The 23,739-nt window shown below is 44.8% G+C and overlaps 1 protein-coding gene across 1 annotated transcript in view; it reads right to left on the bottom strand.

Annotated features, from left to right (window-relative positions):
* ANO7 (anoctamin 7) overlaps positions 1–23,739 on the bottom strand; it is a 71,814-nt gene that overhangs the window by 19,495 nt on the left and 28,580 nt on the right. The window contains exons 6-18 of the mRNA XM_040415610.1: positions 10,505–10,641; positions 7,878–7,935; positions 7,679–7,789; positions 7,187–7,352; positions 5,888–5,978; positions 5,705–5,801; positions 5,487–5,630; positions 5,157–5,294; positions 4,834–4,932; positions 4,348–4,450; positions 2,352–2,463; positions 2,155–2,209; positions 1,817–1,914 (exon numbers count right to left, since the gene is read on the bottom strand). Coding sequence (XP_040271544.1) covers positions 1,817–1,914; positions 2,155–2,209; positions 2,352–2,463; positions 4,348–4,450; positions 4,834–4,932; positions 5,157–5,294; positions 5,487–5,630; positions 5,705–5,801; positions 5,888–5,978; positions 7,187–7,352; positions 7,679–7,789; positions 7,878–7,935; positions 10,505–10,641 — 1,409 coding nt within the window. The remainder of the gene's footprint in view (positions 1–1,816; positions 1,915–2,154; positions 2,210–2,351; positions 2,464–4,347; positions 4,451–4,833; positions 4,933–5,156; positions 5,295–5,486; positions 5,631–5,704; positions 5,802–5,887; positions 5,979–7,186; positions 7,353–7,678; positions 7,790–7,877; positions 7,936–10,504; positions 10,642–23,739) is intronic.

The following is a 23,739-nucleotide window of genomic DNA, read 5'->3' as shown; positions in this document are numbered from 1 at the left end:
CTTTCCCATTCTGACATTCAGTTTGGAGTTCAGGAGATTGTCTTGACCAGGACCACCCCCCTAAATGCATTGAAGCAACTGCCATGTGATTGGTTGACTAGATAATTGCATTAATGAGAAATAGAACAGGTGTTCCTAATAATTCTTTAGGTGAGTGTATATATTCATGTTGCTGATGGTTGCCATGGACGTTGGCTGTGGACCGCATTAACATCCATGATTTTTTTTTTAGGTAATTGCAGTGTATTGTGTAATTCCCCATCAGGGTGTGGATATGGTATGCTACACACCTCTTTGCTGTATATTGGATGTTTGCGTGTCACAGTACGAACCAGGTACCCGATAAGTGCTTATCAGCCTTGTGGGGATACACGATAGTCCAGTGGTATATATGCCCTTTGCTTCTCTGTATAACTTTTTCCATCTTGCCCTTTTTCTCCATATTTTATATATAATAAAGTGATATGAATTTGGATATATTATTTCCACTGGCTTTTTTGTTATCCCTATGTGTGTTACTGCAAGGCACAGTGTTCTACACCAATATACAGGCTCTTTGCAGCCAGGATGCGATTCGCCGCAAATAAATTCGGATCTAATCTTTTCCGAAAATTTGTCGAACCTGCCAAATCGAATTTTTGAGAAATTCGCTCATCTCTACTCCCTAGCGTCACTTGCGAAACTAGGGTGGCTCGCCCCCGTCATGGCCTGCTATTACCTGCTCAGCCCAGGGAGATGCAGCAGCGGCCATGAGGGGATAAGGAGCGACATGGGTGCTGGGGAGCAGGGTAAGTATAATCTATATAATGGGACCCGGGCATTGGGGGGCATGTGTTAGACTTTGGATAACCCCTTTAACATGCGATCATCTGATTTAACAATGCAGCCTAAGGGAGGTTCACTTATGCTCCATAGGAAGTTGGCTATGACAGGCCTCGGAGCCTTCAGAAGACCTGGATAGTTCATCAGTATCTGATCTGTGGGGGTTACAGATTATGAACTCCGCCAATCAGCTGTTTGAGAAGGCATCAGCACTCCTGTGAGCACCGCGGTCTTCTCTCAGCTCACCAAGCACAGTGTCGTACATTGTATAGCGGCCGTGCTTGGTATCGCAGCTCGACCCCATTCACTTCAATGGGGCTGAGCTGCGTCTAGGCCACGTGACAGATGAATGTGACTTTACATGGCCTAGGCAAAGCTATAGAAGGCGCAGCACCACAGCGAGCACTGGTGCCTTCTCAAAGAGCTGATCGGTGGGGGTCCCAGGTGTTGGACCACCACTGATCAGATACTGATGACCTATCCAAAAGATAGGTCATCATTAAAAATACTCTCAGAAAACTCCTTTAAAGGGCTTTTCCTAGAGTAATGATGTTTTAGCAAGTGCCTGCAGCCTGTCCTCTGAAACAGAAGATTCATGCTTCCCTGCTCCTTGCAACTCTGGTCCTCGGCATTGCCTCTGCAGTCTCCATCTTCCAGTCTGTTATCTTCCGGCAGTGTGAGGGCATGGTCACATGAACCGCTCCAGCCAATGACTGGCTTCATCGGTGATATGATGCATGTGACCGTTGAAGTCAGGCATTGCCTAGAGTGGTGCATGTGACCATGACCATGCACCGCCAGAACAAAGCATTGCAGGGACTGTGCCGAGGAACGAAGCGGCGTGGAGCACGTAAGTATGAATCTTCTGTTTCAAGAGGCAGGCTGAGGGCACTAGCTAAAAAATTTCATTATTCTTGAAAAACCCTTCAAGGATTCAATGGGTCCTGGAAAACCCCCTTAATGCAGTGGATGGATTATTGTGGAGCAAACTTACGGTACGAGAAATTCCTGCACATTGCTGACAATCTGCTTCCCAACCATTATAATGAAGAGCTGCTGAGCAAGTTCTATGAGACATCCGCCAGGACCGCACTGCCACAAGACAAATACATGTCAAGTTAAAGGAGAACTCTACCCATCATGTTTAATAACGTAACAATATACAGTATGGTATGTTGATGAGTCTGGCATTCAAGAGAATGGTCTGGAGAGAAAGCAGACCCTGCTCTTTAATCCCAAACAAATGATCTGTGAGGTCGGTTAATGGAACATCTACCAGATACAACAGGGAAATAAAATCAATGAAGAAGGGTCTGTTCCCTCTCTACTCACGTCTTCATTTCTCATGCCCATCAGTTTGCCGTACTCCCCGGGATATCCCACAAATCTGAAGAACACAAACAGACACATCTCAGGTTCGTCACACGTTACATCTACTCCATGTTACATTGATTGTTTTTGGAAATCCCATTCACACACTGCGGCAGAAACCCTCCAGGGGTATATTTGGCCTTCTAGAACCATCTCACCTGCCCTTGAAGAAAGCCACATAGAACGGGGATGAGTAGAAATTCACAAACTGGAAGATAAAAACTTTGAAGGTGAAGGCGTCTTCATGCAAGGACTGAGTGCGATGCATCTCTGTGAGGAGGAATCACATCAATGTGTCAGCCACATACCATTCATTGCAGTAAAACATTCAGCATGTATGGAGTGTCCCTTTAATATGACAGATGTGCAGCATGCCCTGTTATATGGCTCTGTCTCCTTCTGTGTGCAGGTGAAAACATCAGTGCGGTGGGGGCTGCCATGGGGCCTGAACAAAGGCAACCAACATAGGTCCAGGTCCTGGTGTTTGACCTGTTGGCCATCTGCGTCTTTTCTGATATTGACATTCGCTCTCCTGTATTTACAGAGTGCTAATAAAAGTACAACACATCAGCAGCAAAAATCTGACAGCAAACAGAGATCTTGACAATGGTAAAGAATTAAAAAAATAAATAAAAGCTGCAGATTGTCTCATTATGCTGGTGTTGATATTATTAAGTAGAAACAGGGCAAAAGAACGTCTGGGATTTGTAACATTCGTTGCAGTTTTAACAGATGTAAAGAATTTATTGGAGATTCTGCAGAGACGCATCCAAAATGCTGCCGGACGAGGGCCGGGTCCCCGCAGAGCAAAGCTATATAAAGGAACGCGGTCTACGGTAAATCTCACATTCCCAGCAGCTGCCACTGATGCAGTTATTGAGCCTCCAGCAACACCGCTCGTTACACATCCAGAGTATGTAGCGCCCTCTAGAGGTCTGTCAGCCTTGCACTGCACATAAATAATATGCAGCTCCCCCTACAGGTTAAGATGATGCGGGGACATTAGAATTGACATTTGGTTACAAGAAGGTGACACCGTGCTGTTACATATCACACACATGTGTAAGGGATGCAGTAGGCTCAATTCTCATAATTCTCATGTTTATCTGTCAATTTACGGGAAAGCTGATAACTTGTGGCACTACAATTACTCGACTGTTCTCCAGCATCCGTCCACAGCTCAGAAGGATTGTAAGAATATAGAGTGTAAGCTCCTGTGGTGCATGACTGATGTGTCAATGCCATTAATTTAAATATTAGGAATTCTACCAGATCCACATGTATACTACTCCCCCATTATCTATCACGTGTATATTACTCCCCATCATTTATCACATTTATATTACTCCGCATCATTTATCACATGTAAACTACTCTCCCATTATCTATCACTTGTATACTACTCCCCATTATCTATCACTTGTATACTACTCCCCATTATCTATCACTTGTATACTACTCCCCATTATCTATCACTTGTATACTACTCCCCATTATCTATCACACGTATACTACTTCTGATGATCTATTACAATTATACTACTCCCCCATCATTTATCACATAAACTCCCCCATCATCTATCAGGTGTATATTACTTCTCATCATCTATCACAGGTATACTGCTCTCAAATTATCTATCACATATACTACTCCCCATCATCTATGACAAGTATACTACTCCACATCATCTATCGCATGTATACTATTTTCCAATCATCTATCACATGTATACCACTGCACATCACCTATCACATATACTACTTCCCATCATTTATCACATGTATACTACTCCTCATGATCTATGACATGTATACTACTCCTCATGATCTATGACATGTATACTACTCCTCATGATCTATGACATGTATACTACTCCTCATGATCTATCACATGTATACTACTCCTCATGATCTATCACATGTATACTACTCCTCATGATCTATCACATGTATACTACTCCTCATGATCTATCACATGTATACTACTCCTCATGATCACGTATATACTGGTACTATTTCCTCATTCTCTACCACATGTATACTCCTTCCCATCATCTATCACATGTATTCTATTTCTACATGATCTATTACATGTATACTACTCCCCCACCATATAATACATGATTATGTACTAAATACATGTGTACTTCTCACCCCAGCGGGTTAGCTTCTCAGCCAGTGAGGTGTAGACCTGACTCATTAGAAGGATAAGGACTAAATTCACCATTGAGCTGCTGATATTTGCAATGTTTCCAGCCTGAAAATACAGAAAACAACAAAATACAAAAATCACTAAATGGAGCAGTATATAACCTAATTTTGATCAGTGAGGCCATATACAGATCTACTCATATCAACAGCACCATATACTCTGCCATCCATATCAACAGCACCATATACTCTGCCATCCATATCAACAGGACCATATACTCTACCACTCATATCAGCAGGGCCATGTACTCTGCCATTCGTAGCAATGTGGTCATATACAATACCACCAATTACAACAGCACCATATACAATGCAACTCATATCCATGGGGCAGTATATAACACCCACTTATCATTCAATTAAAGGGCCTAAACAGCTGATACTTGAGAACTTTGGTGAGTGGGGTCCCTGGTTGTGCCCAGGTCATACCTGTGTCATGAGGATGCTGTTTCCTGTGTGATACATCATCATACTGACTATCCCCCTATACATGATGACCGACACCAAGAAGATCATGACCACGCAGAGCTGTGAAGAGGAGAGAAGTTGACAATTTCTCCATAGACCCTCTATCTAGCTGAGGCCACCTCCTTCTTATCCTGGCAAATAAAATAACTGATGACATCACTACTGGAAATTTATGGGTGATGATGTCATATCCTGCGGGTTGTATATCTTAGAAGGGCACTTCAGATGCCTAAAAATTTAAATTTTGACACATATATACCAGTTTACACGTCATATAGTCTCACCATGATCACAATCACCATGGAACCAGTGAGGATCCTAGAGAGACGGTCCCTCTTTGGAAAATACGGTTCTTTGACCCCAGTAACTGGGTTCTGCTCCATTTGAGGTGCCATCGCAGCAAACTCTGGGCGGGGACGTTCCTTGTTAAAGAGAGAAAAGAAATTGATATGAACGTCAAAGAAAACATTGGGATAAGTGTGGTCCTTGAACATTGTGGCACCAAGTCCATGACATGCCAGTGAATAGAAATGTTACCCTACACCAGTCATGGATGACATGAAACCACACATCCACCGGTCAGCTACACAGAGGCTCATCAATTCTCAATTCACCTCATCTTCTTGGAAGTCCATGCAGTCCCAGTGATGAGCCAACGTGGCGTTCTTCCTCTTCCAGTATTCCAAGAAGGTGACTGCCCAGAAGGACATGAAGATGCTGAAGAACACAGTCCCAGGGTGATCAAACAGGTAACCGACCTGAAGAAGGCACACATATTATAATGCCAAACCCCAGGAATCAGATCACTGTTGGAAGTGACCAGAAGACGTACCTTGGCCATGGGACAGATCTCGGAGATGTACCAGTTTTTACAGGTGTCACATAAGGGACACATCAGGTACTTCTCCTCACTCTGACATATCTCCTGCCTGTGGAGCACAACATACAGTTTTCTGTTAATCTTCTGTCAGTATCACCCACTGGGTTCAAGGCTTGTTGATGCCCTCACACTCACGCTGCTCTGTTAGTACCCATGGTCAGGACACCAGAGATGAAGACACATGTCCCAATCACAGCAGCTGGAAGCAACCAGGCTGTGTAGAATCCTAGAAGACGAGGAGAAGGACAATTGTCGTTCATGCATCCGCAGGTTATTTATGGTTTTCCAGACTGCACCAACAAATGTTTTGGCGCGGTTTCCACACAGACACCACAGGACACCGCGGCAAGAGTCTGCTCCTGCTTTAGCGCTATTTAATGGGGCTGAACCAAAATCGGATCCTCGTAATGTGCGTCATACGCACATGCTAAGCAGATGAGATTTTTACACATGTGGAAATTGACTTGTTTTGATATCAGCAGCATGCTAATTGTTTGTGCGGATTTTCAGTGCAGAAGTGGGGCAAATACACATCAAAATCCGCAGACTTTGGTAGGGAAATGCAATGAACACCACACGAAAATCCACGCAAAAAATCTACATAAACTACAATGCTGTATGTTGACATGGCTAAAGACACGTCTAAAAAATACAACATGTATTGGCTGTGAAATCCATAACAGAAATTTGAGACTGACCCTCGAATTTCTGCAGCGGACTAGCAGCTTGTCGTGTAGTTTCTCTGACTGCGGATTAGCCAAATTCAATGGAGCTAGTCCACTTGTTAACACCTGGCACACTTTCCATGCAGAAACCAAGCCAAAAAGGACATCTTCCTTCGTATAAATGACATGCTAAAAAGTTTAAGATCTCCCTTCAGAATACTGAAAGAACAAAGTGAAGACAACAGAAAAATTCACATCCTGTGAATGTTATGTCTGGATCTGGTGCGGTTGTTCTGGAGATGTTAGCGCCACCCAGTGTGAGCTCCATGTCATTACAACAAAATAAACAGGATCTAATAAGGACTGGGAGCTCTTAGGGCTGTGTCCCCCGTGCCCATGCTAGCGTTCCGCAATGCACAGGCATCATTTGTGTTCACGCCATTTGAGGATGTAGACCCCCTGACTTCAATGGGTTCTCGATCCACAAGAGGCGGTCTGCATTGCAAAAATAGGACATGTTTTATTTTTTTGCCTTGCGAAGGCACAGACCAAAATCCCACTGAAGCAATTCGTAGTGCTTCCACGGGCTTCCGATCTGTGCCTCTCCACCGCGAAAGATAGGTGAAGTCCTATCTTCGGTCATATCTGGCAGATGTGGACCCATTCAAGTCAATGGGTCCACATCTGCACCACGGAGTGCACACGCTTACGCTTGTGTGCATGAGCCCTTAGTCTACAGAAATCTGTACTTAGAATATATTATACTTACCCAGCCAGGCGAAGTATATAGCCACCTTCTCCCCAAAATACTCCCGAATGTGGTCCAAGGGCTGATACTTATACCACTGAGACCAGTGGGACCAGTACTGGAAGAGGATCTGGCGCGGGTTGAGGCTTTCTGGGGCCACCTTATAGTCTGGTAGCTCATAAGGACCCTGTTAGAAGAAGATAATGGATTAGTTGCATCAAGGGATGTATATTTTTTTACATTGTATTTTCTACACTGCAATGAAGGAACGTTACAAATAGTCTTTGAAAATCTGAATTTGTCTACAGCTCCTATGCAGAGCTATGTGAGTCAATGTACCCTGCAGTCATACCGCCATCCATCTGTCCTCTTCTCCCTGCTATACTACCAAATGTACATACAGTAAGAAGTAGAGGACAGATGGAAGTATGCCTGGACAATCAGACTGCACAAGGTTGTTTTGTAGTTTGCTCCCATGTAGTAGATGCATAGCTCTGCCATGGAGCTGCTCACCTCATGAAGGGGGAACGCTGCTGTGTATATCCCTTCCTTTATCATCCGCTCAATGCCGACCTCTGCGTGCTTGCGTTTCCCATACAGAGTGCGTGAAAGGATCTCATAAAGCTGAAGAACAAAGGGGGGGATATGGGGAAAGTTACCAGCGAGTTCAACAGAGTCTGAACAATGCGGCACCGCATAGCTATCCACTCACAATCCGGCTTCTTTGGGTGTTCGTGAAATACGTTGCTTGACACTCACTGCCCAGAAACCTGAGGACAAAAAATGAAGGAAATTATTCAGAATCTGCCGAATATAGAGCCGGATAATAAACATAAAACAACTTCTAGAATCTTGTGCAATTGGGAATGTATGACCGATAATCTGAATGCCCTTTTAAAGGTGTATTTAAACCAAAGTCCACCAGCAGAATAGTGAGTACAGCTCTGGAGCATAATACAGGATGTAACTCAGGATCGGTACAGGATAAGTAATGTAATGTATGTACACAGTGACTGCACCAGCAGAATAGTGAGTGCAGCTCTGGAGTATAATACAGGATGTGACTCAGGATCAATATAGGATAAGCAATGTAATGTATGTACAGTCGTGGCCAAAAGTTTTGAGAATTACATAAATATTGGAAATTGGAAAAGTTGCTGCTTAAGTTTTTATAATAGCAATTTGCATATACTCCAGAATGTTATGAAGAGTGATCAGATGAATTGCATAGTCCTTCTTTGCCATAAAAATGAACTTAATCCCAAAAAAACCTTTCCACTGCTTTTCATTGCTGTCATTAAAGGACCTGCTGAGATCATTTCAGTAATTGTCTTGTTAGCTCAGGTGACAATGTTGACGAGCACAAGGCTGGAGATCATTATGTCAGGCTGATTGGGTTAAAATGGCAGACTTGACATGTTAAAAGGAGGGTGATGCTTGAAATCATTGTTCTTCCATTGTTAACCATGGTGACCTGCAAAGAAACGCGTGCAGCCATCATTGCGTTGCATAAAAATGGCTTCACACGCAAGGATATTGTGGCTACTAAGATTGCACCTCAATCAACAATTTATAGGATCATCAAGAACGTCAAGGAAAGAGGTTCAATTCTTGTTAAGAAGGCTTCAGGGCGTCCAAGAAAGTCCAGCAAGCGCCAGGATTGTCTCCTAAAGAGGATTCAGCTGCGGGATCGGAGTGCCACCAGTGCAGCGCTTGCTCAGGAATGGCAGCAGGCAGGTGTGAGCGCATCTGCACGCACAGTGAGGCGAAGACTTTTGGAAGATGGCCTGGTGTCAAGAAGGGCAGCAAAGAAGCCACTTCTCTCCAAAAAAAACATCAGGGACAGATTGATCTTCTGCAGAAAGTATGGTGAATGGACTGCTGAGGACTGGGGCAAAGTCATATTCTCCGATAAAGCCTCTTTCCGATTGTTTGGGGCATCTGGAAAAAGGCTTGTCCGGAGAAGAAAAGGTGAGCGCTACCATCAGTCCTGTGTCATGCCAACAGTAAAGCATCCTGAGACCATTCATGTGTGGGGTTGCTTCTCATCCAAGGGAGTGGGCTCAATCACAATTTTGCCCAAAAACACAGCCATGAATAAAAAATGGTACCAAAACAACCTCCAACAGCAACTTCTTCCAACAATCCAACAACAGTTTGGTGAAGAACAATGCATTTTCCAGCACGATGGAGCACCGTGCCATAAGGCAAAAGTGATAACTAAGTGGCTCGGGGACCAAAACATTGACATTTTGGGTCCATGGCCTGGAAACTCCCCAGATCTTAATCCCATTGAGAACTTGTGGTCAATCCTCAAGAGGCGGGTGGACAAACAAAAACCCACTAATTCTGACAAACTCCAAGAAGTGATTATGAAAGAATGGGTTGCTATCAGTCAGGAATTGGCCCAGAAGTTGATTGAGAGCTTGCCCAGTCGAATTGCAGAGGTCCTGAAAAAGAAAGGCCAACACTGCAAATACTGACTCTTTGCATAAATGTCATGTAATTGTCGATAAAAGCCTTTGAAACGTATGAAGTGCGTGTAATTATATTTCACTACATCACAGAAACAACTGAAACAAAGATCTAAAAGCAGTTTAGCAGCAAACTTTGTGAAAACTAATATTTGTGTCATTCTCAAAACTTTTGGCCACGACTGTACACAATGACTCCACCAGCACAACAGTGAATACAGCTCTGGAGTATTATACAGGATGTGACTCAGGATCAGTACAGGATAAGTAATGTATGTATGTACACAGTGACTGCACCAGCAGAATAGTGAGTGCAGCTCTGGAGTATAATACAGGATGTAAGTCAGGATCAGTACAGGGTAAGTAATGTAATGTTTGTACACAGTGACTGCACCAGCAGAATAGTGAGTGCAGCTCTGGAGTATAATACAGGATGTAACTCAGGATCAGTACAGGATAAGTAATCTATGTACACAGTGACTCCACCAGCAGAATAGTGAGTGCAGCTCTGGAGTATAATACAGGATGTAACTCAGGATCAGTACAGGGTAAGTAATGTAATGTATGTACACAGTGACTGCACCAGCAGAATAGTGAGTACAGCTCTGGTGTACAGGTTGTAACTCAGGGTCAGTACAGGATATGTAATGTATGTACGTAGTAATTCCACTTTTACAAGAACTTTATTTTCTCTATTATAGCAATGTGTATTGGAAGCAAGGACTGCAGGCTAATGTGATGATTTATAACAGTTTTAGTTTTTGCTGTGATCTTCGCCAGTCCCTATTCTTTTGATTATATTTGCAGTTGTCAGATTTTCTAAACATCACGCATATAGCATAATAAAAGTCAGATCCCCACTCACCTCTGCAACTTGGACTTGCGGAACGCACAGGTGTAATAATCCAGCGGTTTGTTTGGGACGTGCTGGTACATGGGGTTGGGAAGGTACAGCTTCTGGAGAAATCTGTCTGATGTGTTGTTATCTGGATTTGCCTGAGCCTGATGGAGAACACAAGAAATGGCTGGAAAAAAGTATCAACAGCTGCTCCAGTCTATTGAGAAGACAGGGGCAGAAGAGATTGTCTAGAGTCTCCCTGGATGGGAAACAGAGATTTAAGATCGAAATTTTACTACCGTGAAAACCCATTAGGGGCCACATTTAAAAAAATATATATATATATATTGTTTCTTGCTTATGAGGATTGGAAAGTTTTTACCGCATCATATATAAAGTATTTCCTGTTGTTTAAAAGAGCTGGATTTTCTCATCAATTTTTACAAGCCTGTCCGTGCTCGCAACAGGTGAGAGCTGCAATTTTCCCTTTTTTTCCATTCTATATATAATGATACCTTTCTTTTGTCTGCGTGTTAAACTGCTGCAAAGATATCAGCGTTTTTCTTCATATGCAAATGAACATGTTGGAGCACCAGGGGGTGAGGCTGAATCCTTGGAGCACTGCTTTTGTAATCCTGTGCTCTGCACACTGCCCCCTCCCTTGATTGACAGAACTAGACATCAGCATGCTGAGCGCAGAGCTGTGTCCTAGCATATACATATCATGTACACTAGTTACTATAGCTTTACCATGGTGAATAGAAAGCTAATCCATATTACTGGTTTGTTCACAATATCTCTTATATTATAAAAATGAGTTTCTGTCTGTCCCGACGTCTGTCTGTCTGTCTGTTCTTTATGCGCGACCAAACGACTGGACTGATCTTCACCAAATTTGGCACACAGGTACATCAGGTGTCCGGGAAAATTTTAGACCGGGTCTCAGCTCTCTAGGACTTACCGTTCCTGAGACATTCCCAAAAAATGACCTGCATTAGCCAATACAATCCTGCAAGTCTTTCTCTTCAAATCCCAACTGCCATACACACGGTTACATGTCCCTTATCAGCCAATAGAAGCTCGTAGTCTACACATACACACAGTTTTACTCCAGGTTTCCATAACAACCCAGCCATTTTTCTTCACTGCTGTAGGTCAGCTTTAGGCTAGGGCTACACGACAACACTAAGTTGCACGACACATAAGGCACAACTACACTGCTACATGGATCCATCTTGGATGGATTTTTTGTGACTGTCGTGCCGCAGTCGCAGCATGTTGCATGTCGCAGTGTGACACCATAGCCTATCATTATAAAAATTGTTGCACGACATTGGTACGACAAAATGCCACACGACACGTAGTCATGTAGCCTTAGCCTTAAAGAGGAGGTCACTGTTAAGGGGGCAGGGGCCACTATTAAAGGGGCAGCTACTGTGGAGGTCACTGTTAAGGGGGCAGGGGCCACTATTAAAGGGGCAGCTGCTGTGGAGGTCACTGTTAAAGGGGCGGGCACTGTGGAGGTCACTGTTGAAGGGGCGTTCACTGTGGATGTTACTGTTAAGGGGGCACACCGCTGTGGAGGTCACTGTTAAAGGGGTGGGCACTGTGGAGGTTACTGTTAATGGGGCAGGGGGCACTATTAAAGGGGCAGCTGCTGTGGAGGTCACTGTTAAGTCAGCAGGGTACTGTGGGGTCACTGTTAAGGGAGCTGGTTACTGTGGAGGTCACTGTTAAGGGAATGGGATACTGTAGCAGTCACTATTAAAGGGACAGGTGCTGTGGAGGTCTCTGTTAAGGGGCCAGGGAACAGTGGAGGTCACAGATAAGGAGACGGTCCCCTATGGAGGTCAGTGTTAAGGGGCGGGGTGCTGTATAGGTCACTGTTAAGGGGGTGGGCCCCTGAGGTCAATGTCAAGGGAGTGGGGTTGTCACGGTAGGTAAGATAAGTGAAGGAAACAGAACACGACAAGACAAAGAAAACAACTGACTAGGCCCCAAATGCTAGGGAACGAATGGGGTCACCTCCTAGCAATCCCTGCAGCAACTCTGACAGATCTCCTCAGAACACCCACAGGGCAGCGCGTGACAGTACCGCAACCCTGTACGGGTGACCTCCGGACACCCAGGTCCAACTTTATCTGGGTGTGCCCTGTGAAAGGCGTTGACAAGGCGGTTAGCATTAACATCGGTAGCTGGAACCCACATTCTTTCCTCGGGACCATATCCCCTCCAATGCACCAGGTACTGAAGGGAACCTCGAAGAACACAGGAGTTGAGAATTCTAGAGATCTGAAACTCCAGATTACCATCAACCAAAACAGGAGGAGGAGGCAATGTGTTTCTTCAACAAGGATCTCTGAAACACATTATGGATCTTCCAGGCCTGCGGAAGTTCCAGACGAAACGCCACCGGATTGACAATGGCCGAGATTTTCTAAGGGCCAATAAATATTGGACCCAATTTCCAAGAGGGCACCTTCAGCTTAATGTTTTTAGTGGACAACCACACCAAATCACCCACACACAGGTCCGGACCAGTCAAACATCTCTTGGCAGACTAGATGGGCCAAATGGTTCTTATCTGCCGACACATTCTATGTTTCTATGTTTGTCAGCCATCCGTTTATATCTTTCACCCATTAACTTAGTTGACTCCTGCCCACGGTTATTCAAGGCAAACTCAGCTAAAGACAAGAACGAGAACCACTCATCCTGATTCTCCGCAACAAAACACCTCAAATAGGTCTCCAGGTATTGGTTAGTACGCTCAGTTTGACCATTCGACTGAGGATAAAAAGCCGAAGAGAAAGACAACTAAATACCCAGACGAGAACAAAACGCCCTCCAAAACCTGGAAACAAATTGCGTCCCCCTATCAGACACCACATCAGAGGGAATGCCATGTAATTTCACAATGTTATCAATAAAAACCTGAGCGAGAGTTTTCGCATTGTGCAAACCTGATAATAGTACAAAGTGAGCCATCTTGCTGAAGCGGTCCACTACCACCAAAATCACAGTTTTCCCAGAGAAACTCTGCAAATCAGTAATGAAGTTCATGGAGTGTGAGCCACTTTCACGCGTGCACAGGTCTCACAAGCTGCTACATAGCCCTCAATACTTTTACGCAACCCCGGGCACCAGAATCTCCGGGAAATAAGATCTACTTCCAGGATGTCCCGCAAGGACAGTATCATGATGTGCCTTGAACACCTTGTATCGCAGTTCAGAAGGAACAAACAACTTGCCTGGAGGACAAGAATCAGGTGCCTCTTCTTGAGCCCCCAACACTTCCATCTCCAGCTCGGGGTAAAGAGTGGAAACCACCACCCCCTCAGCCAAAATCAGAGCGGGGACCTCCAAATCTCCACCCCCTTCCCCCCGGAAAGCTACGTGACAACGCATCCACTTTGACGTTTTTAATCCCAGGGCGATAGGTGACCACAAAATTGAACCTGATAAAAAACAATGACCATCTAGCCTGCCTAGTATTTAAACGCTTTGCAGATTGCAGGTAAGCCAGATTCTTATGGTCAGTAAATACCGTAATCGGATGGGTAGCCCCTTCTAGCCAATGACGCCACTCTTCAAAGGCCAATTTGATGGCCAACAACTCTCTATTCCCAACATCATAATTTCTTTTGGCGGCCGAGAGTTTCTTGGAGAAAAAAGCACATGGGCGCCATTTGCTAGGAGAGGGAATCTGCAACAAGACTGTTCCGACTCCCACTTCTGACGCGTCAACCTCCACAATGAAGGGTTGAGACACATCAGGTTGCATCAGAATGGGAGCAGAAGCAAAACATTTCTTAATAGCAGAAAAAGCCTGTAATGCCTCATCCGACCAGACAGAGAAGTCAGCGCCCTTCCTAGTCATATCTGTCAAATGTTTGACAATGGTGGAATAATTCAGGATGAATTTTCTGTAGTAATTAGTGAATCCTAAAAACCGCATCAGGGCTTTCTGATTCTCCGGCCGGTCCCATTCCAGTACCGCACGGACCTTTTTGGGATCCATACGAAAACCGGAGGCAGAAAGCAAGTACCCCAAAAACGGAAGCTCCTGAACCGCAAACACACATTTTTCCAACTTAGCATACAATTTATTCTCCCGAAGGATCAATAACACTTGTCTCAAATGATCCTGATGAGTCTTCATATCGGGTGAGTAAATTAGTATGTCATCGAGGTAAATAACAAGGAACCTCCCCACCAAATGATGAAAAATGTCATTGATAAAGCGCTGAAAGACTGCTAGAGCATTAGTTAAACCAAAGGGCATGACTAGGTTCTCGAAGTGACCCTCGGTGGTATTGAAGGCCATTTTCCATTCATTTCCTTCCCTGATTCTGATCAGATTATAAGCTTCTCTTAAGGGCTCTTTCACACCTGCGTTATTGTCTTCCGGCATAGAGTTCCGTCGTCGGGGCTCTATGCCGGAAGAATCCTGATCAGGATTATCCTAATGCATTCTGAATGGAGAGTAATCCGTTCAGGATGCATCAGGATGTCTTCAGTTCCGGTACGGAACGTTTGTTGGCCGGAGAAAATACCGCAGCATGCTGCGCTTTTTGCTCCGGCCAAAAATCCGGAACACTTGCCGCAAGGCCGGATCCGGGATTAATGCCCATTGGAAGGCATTGATCCGGATCCGGCCTTAAGCTAAACGTCGTTTCGGCGCATTGCCGGAGCCGACATTTAGCTTTTTCAGAGTGGTTACCATGGCTGCCGGGACGCTAAAGTCCTGACAGCCATGGTAAAGTGTAGCGGGGAGCGGGGGAGCAGCATACTTACCGTCCGTGCGGCTCCCCGGGCGCTCCAGAGTGACGTCAGGGCGCCCCAAGCGCATGGATCACGTGATCGCATGGATCACGTCATCCATGCGCATGGGGCGCTCTGACGTCATTCTGGAGCGCCCCGGGAGCCGCACGGACTGTAAGTATACCTCTCCCCCGCTCCCCGCTCCTACTATGGCAACCAGGACTTTAATAGCATCCTGGGTGCCATAGTAACACTGAAAGCATTTGGAAGACGGTTCCGTCTTCAAATGCTTTCAGTACACTTGCGTTTTTCCGGATCCGGCAGGCACCTCCGGCAACGGAAGTGCATGCCGGATCCCAACAACGCAAGTGTGAAAGAGGCCTTAATCCAATTTAGAAAACACCTTGGCACCAACAATCTGATCAAATAGATCCGGAATCAAGGGAAGGGGATAAGGATCACAGACAGTAATGATATTCAGTTCCCGGAAATCTAGGCACGGTCTAAGGGATCCGTCCTTCTTCTTTACGAGAAAGAAGCCAGCGGCCATAGGAGACTTAGGTGGTCTAATATGTCCCTTTGCCAAACTCTCGGCAATATACTCCCGCATAGCTACTCTTTCGGGTTGAGAAAGATTATATAACCGAGATTTTGGCAATTTTGCTCCGGGGATAAGATTGACCGGACAATCATACTCTCGGTGAGGGGGCAACTCCTGAGCTCCACCCTCCGAGAATACGTCCGAAAAAATGGAAATAAACTGAGGCAACACCTTAGTGGACACCCCCGAAATAGAGGCACTAACTAAGTTGTTCATACAAAATTCAAGTTGTTCATACAAAATTCACGCCAATTACTGATATGTCTTGTTTGCCAGTCAATGGTAGGGTTATGTTTTATCAACCATGGTAAACCCAGAACCTTTCATAACAAAGCAAGAAATGAACTCAACATGAGAATCACCCACTCTCAAATGAATATCCTGAACAATATGAGTTAGACATCATTGCGAGAGGGGGGCGGAATCTATAGCAAACACTGGTATCTCTTTGCTTAATGCGCTAGTTTGAAAACCATGACTCTGAAGAAATTGAAAATCAATAAGATTAACCCCTGCGCCACTGTCAACAAATACCTTTAACTCAAAATTTCCAGAGTCTAGCCCCACCATGGCAGGCAGGAAGAATTGGGTACTGCAGGTAGGATACGAATATGCCTGCTCCCCATTCACACTACCAAAAGTAAGGGAGTTTTTTTTTTCTTTGAAGGAATCCCCTATTTGTTTTTCATTACTACTTCAAGGTTTAATAAAAGGGCACACATTAACGAAATGACCATCTTGACCACAGAAGTAACACAGTCTATTCAGCTTCCTAAAATTCCTATTACCAGAGCAAGACGTAACCTGACCCAATTGCATAGGCTCCTCTCCAGCCCCTAGTTCAAGTGTCATAGTACCCCGAGGGACAGGAGGGACTGATTCTCCACCAGACAGCACCCCCTGCCCGAGACTGAGCGTCACCTTTTAGCAGAAAAATAATAATCCCTACTCTTTGGTTTTTGTCTCCAGATGAAATCGGACGCAGACGAAAATACAATTTACAGGACTCCCTGAACCGAACAAAGTTATCACCTCCCCCGGAAAACCTATCAGGGAGAGCGACCTTAGGTTCCAGGCAGACCTGGTTTCCCGGCAGCGCCAGACGCCAAAATACTCTGACACCGTGCAAGCGATTTGCGCAGGTCAGCTACCTCCAAAGACAATCCCTGCATGCGATCAACCAAAGCATCAATAGTTTCCATTTTGCAAACAGCAAGGGAAAAAATGACGGTAAGGCTGGTTATAATGTCACGGTAGGTAAGATAAGGGAAGGAAACAGAACACGGCAAAACTAGGGAAACAAAGGGGTCACCTCCTAGTAATCCCTAAAACACTTTCCCTAAGCTGCTATGCCCATGTGCATATCTCGATGGTATATATGCAAATGCCCATGTACCTAAGACTATAACACACTGAACCAAACCCTCAGCTGTAGGGAAAAGGGGAAGAGGCACCCAGCTCCTTCAACAACTGAAGGAGCTAGCGTCACCCTAGAGGCCTAGTAAAAACAGACACAGAAGGAAAAAGGACTTATCTAGAGATGTGTTGGAGCAGACGATCCACCAAACTTCCAGAGCTCACACAAGGCAGAACTATAACCCGCAAAGGCTATAGGGAGGAATAAATAGCCTCACCAATTATCTAAAGAGCAACACCTAGGAGGAGGTGGGATTCAGTTCAAACCCACAACAAAACAAACTGTCAGATCGAGTCACGTGCAGCAACTCTGACAGATCTCCTGAGAACACCCACAGGGCAGGGCGTGACAGGGGTGCTGTGAAACTCACTGTTAAAGGGGTGGGCTGCTGTAAAGGTCAAAGTTAAGGAGATGGGCTTCTGTGGAGGTCCCATTTTAAGGATGCGGAGCACTGTGAGGGGCCAGTGTTAAGGGATGAGGGGCTGTGGAGTTCACTGTTAAGGGAGCAGGGAGCTGTAGAGGTCACTGTTATGGGGAATACTGTCGATATCTTTTAACGACACACAGAAACACTAAATGAAATATACCCGTGCAAAGCCGGGTCCTTCTGCTAGTCTCTGATATATACAGGGAGTGCAGAATTATTAGGCAAGTTGTATTTTTGAGGATTAATTTTATTATTGAACAACAACCATGTTCTCAATGAACCCAAAAAACTCATTAATATCAAAGCTGAATATTTTTAGAAGTAGTTTTTAGTTTGTTTTTAGTTTTAGCTATTTTAGGGGTATATCTGTGTGTGCAGGTGACTATTACTGTGCATAATTATTAGGCAACTTAACAAAAAACAAATATATACCCATTTCAATTATTTATTTTTACCAGTGAAACCAATATAACATCTCAACATTCACAAATATACATTTCTGACATTCAAAAACAAAACAAAAACAAATCAGTGACCAATATAGCCACCTTTCTTTGCAAGGACACTCAAAAGCCTGCCATCCATGGATTCTGTCAGTGTTTTGATCTGTTCACCATCAACATTGCGTGCAGCAGCAACCACAGCCTCCCAGACACTGTTCAGAGAGGTGTACTGTTTTCCCTCCTTGTAAATCTCACATTTGATGATGGACCACAGGTTCTCAATGGGGTTCAGATCAGGTGAACAAGGAGGCCATGTCATTAGATTTTCTTCTTTTATACCCTTTCTTGCCAGCCACGCTGTGGAGTACTTGGACGCGTGTGATGGAGCATTGTCCTGCATGAAAATCATGTTTTTCTTGAAGGATGCAGACTTCTTCCTGTACCACTGCTTGAAGAAGGTGTCTTCCAGAAACTGGCAGTAGGACTGGGAGTTGAGCTTGACTCCATCCTCAACCCGAAAAGGCCCCACAAGCTCATCTTTGATGATACCAGCCCAAACCAGTACTCCACCTCCACCTTGCTGGCGTCTGAGTCGGACTGGAGCTCTCTGCCCTTTACCAATCCAGCCACGGGCCCATCCATCTGGCCCATCAAGACTCACTCTCATTTCATCAGTCCATAAAACATTAGAAAAATCAGTCTTGAGATATTTCTTGGCCCAGTCTTGATGTTTCAGCTTGTGTGTCTTGTTCAGTGGTGGTCGTCTTTCAGCCTTTCTTACCTTGGCCATGTCTCTGAGTATTGCACACCTTGTGCTTTTGGGCACTCCAGTGATGTTGCAGCTCTGAAATATGGCCAAACTGGTGGCAAGTGGCATCTTGGCAGCTGCACGCTTGACTTTTCTCAGTTCATGGGCAGTTATTTTGCGCCTTGGTTTTTCCACACGCTTCTTGCGACCCTGTTGACTATTTTGAATGAAACGCTTGATTGTTCGATGATCACGCTTCAGAAGCTTTGCAATTTTAAGAGTGCTGCATCCCTCTGCAAGATATCTCACTATTTTTGACTTTTCTGAGCCTGTCAAGTCCTTCTTTTGACCCATTTTGCCAAAGGAAAGGAAGTTGCCTAATAATTATGCACACCTGATATAGGGTGTTGATGTCATTAGACCACACCCCTTCTCATTACAGAGATGCACATCACCTAATATGCTTAATTGGTAGTAGGCTTTCGAGCCTATACAGCTTGGAGTAAGACAACATGCATAAAGAGGATGATGTGGTCAAAATACTCATTTGCCTAATAATTCTGTACAGCGTGTATAAAAATGAGTTTCGGTCTGTCCCAACGTCTGTCTGTTCTTTATGCGCGACCAAACGACTGAACCGATCTCCACTCAGCTCTCTAGGACGTACCGTTCCTGAGATATTCCCAAAAAGCGACCTGCATTAGCCAATACAAGCCTGCAAGTCTTTCTTTTTAAATCCCAACTGCCATGCACATGGTCACATGCCCCTTATCAGCCAATAGAAGCTTGTAGGCTCTTAGTCTACACATACACACAGTTTTACTCCAGGTTTCTATAGCAACCCAGCCATTTTTCTTCACTGCTGTAGGTCAGGTTTAGGCTAGGGCTACACGACAACATGTGTTGCTTGGCAATATGTCTCACGACACATAGGGCACAACTACACTGCGACATTAATGTCGCATGACAATTTTTATAATGATAGTCTATGGTGTTGCACTGCTACATGCTGCAACTGTGATGCGACAGTCACAGAAAAATCCATCTTGGATGGATTTTTTGCGACTGTCGTGTTGCAGTCGCAGCATGTCGCAGTGCGACACCATTGCCAATCATTATAAAAATTGTTGCGCGACATTGGTGCAACAAAATGTTGCGCAACACATGTCGTGTAGCCCTAGCCTTAAAGAGGCAGGGCGCTGTGGAGGTCACTGTTAAGGGGGCAGGGGCCACTATTAAAAGGGCAGCTGCTGTGGAGCTCACTGTTAAAGGGGCTGGCACTGTGGAGGTCACTGTTAAAGGGGCGTTCACTGTGGATGTTACTGTTATGGGGGCAAGCCGCTGTGGAAGTCACTGTTAAGGGGGCAGGGTACTGTGAGGTCACTGTTAAGGGAGCGGGGTGCTGTGGAGGTCACTGTTAAGGGGGCAGGGGCCACTATTAAAAGGGCAGCTGCTGTGGAGCTCACTGTTAAAGGGGCTGGCACTGTGGAGGTCACTGTTAAAGGGGCGTTCACTGTGGATGTTACTGTTATGGGGGCAAGCCGCTGTGGAAGTCACTGTTAAGGGGGCAGGGTACTGTGAGGTCACTGTTAAGGGAGCGGGGTACTGTGGAGGTCACTGTTAAGGGAACGGGGTGCTGTGGAGGTCACTGTTAAGGGAACGGGGTACTGTGGCAGTCACTGTTAAAGGTTCAGGTGCTGTGGAGGTCTCTGCTAAGGGGGCAGGGAACAGTGGAGGTCACAGATAAGGGGATGGTCCCCTATGGAGGTCAGTGTTAAGGGGATGGGGCTGTATAGGTCACTGTTAAGGAAGCAGACCCCTGAGGAGGTCACTGTCAAGGGAGTGGGGTGCTGCGAAGGTCAAAGTTAAGGAGATGGGCTGCTGTGGAGATCCCATTTTAAGGAGGTGGAGGAGAAAAATGAAGAAAGGATCCCGGAGACAAATAGATTCCTCTTTCAGCTCTTCTTTTTTATTTTGAACAGTAGACAGACATAACCATCGTATACACGGCAGGATGACGCGTTTCGGGTGAGTACCCTTAGTCGTAACAAATTGCTAAATGTGGCCCCTCAATATATAGGAGTAGAAATCACCCCTCCTCAAGTGGGAGGAACTGATTTCAAGCAACATCCATTGCGCCACACCTAGACACACTTTTTTTCAATTTGTATCAATCAGTTTGTGATTGTTAGAACACTTGTGTTCTAACAATCACAAACTGATTGATACAAATTGAAAAAAAAGTGTGTCTAGGTGTGGCGCAACGGATGTTGCTTGAAATCAGTTCCTCCCACTTGAGGAGGGGTGATTTCTACTCCTATATATTGAGGGGCCACATTTAGCAACACTTGTGTTCTAACAATCACAAACTGATTGATACAAATTGAAAAAAAAGTGTGTCTAGGTGTGGCGCAACGGATGTTGCTTGAAATCAGTTCCTCCCACTTGAGGAGGGGTGATTTCTACTCCTATATATTGAGGGGCCACATTTAGCAATTTGTTACGACTAAGGGTACTCACCCGAAACGCGTCATCCTGCCGTGTATACGATGGTTATGTCTGTCTACTGTTCAAAATAAAAAAGAAGAGCTGAAAGAGGAATCTATTTGTCTCCGGGATCCTTTCTTCATTTTTCTCTGCCTGTTACGGGAACACTCCCCCAGGGCCCTGGAGCCGGGACTATACACAAACCAGATAGGTGAGCTGGATTTTCTCCGTTTTCTTTCTTATAAGGAGGTGGAGCACTGTGGGGGGGGGGGGGGGTCAGTGTTAGGGGTGAGGGCTGTGGAGTTAACTGTTAAGGAGGCGGGTGCTGTAGAGGTCACTCTTATGGGGGATACTGTCGATATCTTTTAACGACACACAGAAACATTAAATGAAATAGATGAAATATACCCGTGCGAAGCCGGGTCCTTCTGCTAGTATGATTATAAAGATACCAGTAATATGTATTAGCTTTCTAAGTAGAGAAAACTAGTCTTCTCAATGTGATAAAGCTGTATCTGGAGGTAGGTGGTCAGCCTTGCATGTAGGTGTCCAATGTTCAAATCTCAGAAGAGAGTTCTAGTTTTTTTTCTTTTTGTTACTAGCAGAAGGACCCGGTTTCACACGGGTATATTTTATCTATTTCATTTAATGTTTGTGTGTGTCGTTAAAAGATATAGACAGTATCCCCCATAACAGTGACATTTAAAGCACCCCGCCCCTTTAACAGTGAACTCCACAGTCCCCCACCCCTTAACACTGACCCCCCCCCCCCCACAGTGCACCACCACTTTAAACTGGGACCTCCACAGCAGCCCATCCCCTTAACTTTGACCTTCACAGCAGCCCGCCCATTTAGCAGTGAGTTTCACAGCACCCCACTCCCTTGACAGTGACCTCCTCAGGGGACCGCCCCCTTAACAGTGACCTCACAGTACCCTGCTGCCTTAACAGTGACCTCAACAGCAGTTGCCCCTTTAAAAGTGGCCCCTGCCCCCTTAACAGTGACCTCCACAGTGTATGTGGAGACTAAGGGCCTGCGAGCTTCTATTGACTGATAAGGGGCATGTGACCGTGTGTATGGCAGTTGGGATATGAAGAGAAAGACTTGCAAGCTTGTATTGGCTAATGCAGGTCATTTTGATGTACCTGTGTTCCAAATTTGTACCTGTGTTCCAAATTTGGTGAAGATCGGTCCAGTTGTTTGGTCACGCATAAAGAACAAACAGACATCAGGACAGACAGAAACTCATTGTGTACCGGCATGTTACCACCACAGTATTCTTTCCCAGATAGTAAGTGATATGTGTACCAAGTTTAGTAGAAATTGATCGATGAGTTACAGAGCAATATGTGTGTAGCAAAAACAGTTGGAGCATACAAACTCCATGCAGCTGCTGTGTAGGGGCGTATGACTCCCACAAGATTTCTTTCCAGGTAGCAAGGGATGTATATACCAAGTTTCGTTGAAATCGATGGTTGCATTTTTTAGTGATTGCGGAACATACATACATACACACACACACACACATATATACAGTAAGTCCTTATTTATATGGAGAGAGATTTTTTTCTCTGCTTTATTTAATGTGTGATAAAAGGCTATACTCCAACTATATTGAGAATAGAGGTATTCTATACTTAGAAAGCTAATACATATTACTGGTGTCCTCATAATCGTATATTGTGCCTGTAAATAAACCAGTAATATGTACTAGCTTTCTAAGCATAGAAAACCCCTATTCTGATTTTCGTAGGGGTTTTACAAAATCAGCACTCCAAGGATTCAGTCCCTCCCTCTGGTGCTCCAATGTGCTAATTTGTATATGAAAAAAATGCAGAAAACTCTGCAGCTGTTTAACATACAGACAAAAGAACGGCACTGTTTTAAGCAGCATGATCAACCCTACCAGGCAGTATGCGTAGTTTAATAGGTTTGATCATGCTGACAGAGGCTCCAGATCCGCCTAGATTAGTAGACAGCAGAGTAACAGTTAAAGGAGATGATACAGAGTCCAGTAACTGGAAGTTAGGGTGACCATAAGTTCTCTTTTTCTGCACATGTTCTCTTTCTGGGACCTTTAAATATTGCTCAGCTTTATAAATTACCAAAAATGTCTGGAAATGTACTCTGGCACAGTGCTAGAGCGGAATTACCTTTGATGACATCACCATCTTGTGATCAGTGCAGGCTGGGGTTAGGGTTGCCACCTTTCTCAACAAAAAATACCGGCCAAGTTAAGCCACACCCCAAAGGGGGTGTGGTTGTGGGGCATGGTTTAACACGGAGTGTTAAGTCGCTATCATACTGTGGCTCCCAATAATATTAATGCCCCCATTAGTTCCCCCAGTAATAGTAATGCCCCTCATTAGTTCCC

The sequence above is a fragment of the Bufo bufo genome, chromosome 1, assembly GCF_905171765.1.
Source record: "Bufo bufo chromosome 1, aBufBuf1.1, whole genome shotgun sequence".
NCBI classification, from domain to species: domain Eukaryota; kingdom Metazoa; phylum Chordata; class Amphibia; order Anura; family Bufonidae; genus Bufo; species Bufo bufo.
The sequence above is the reverse complement of the archived record's forward strand: the minus strand, read 5'-3'. Positions and strand labels throughout refer to the sequence as shown.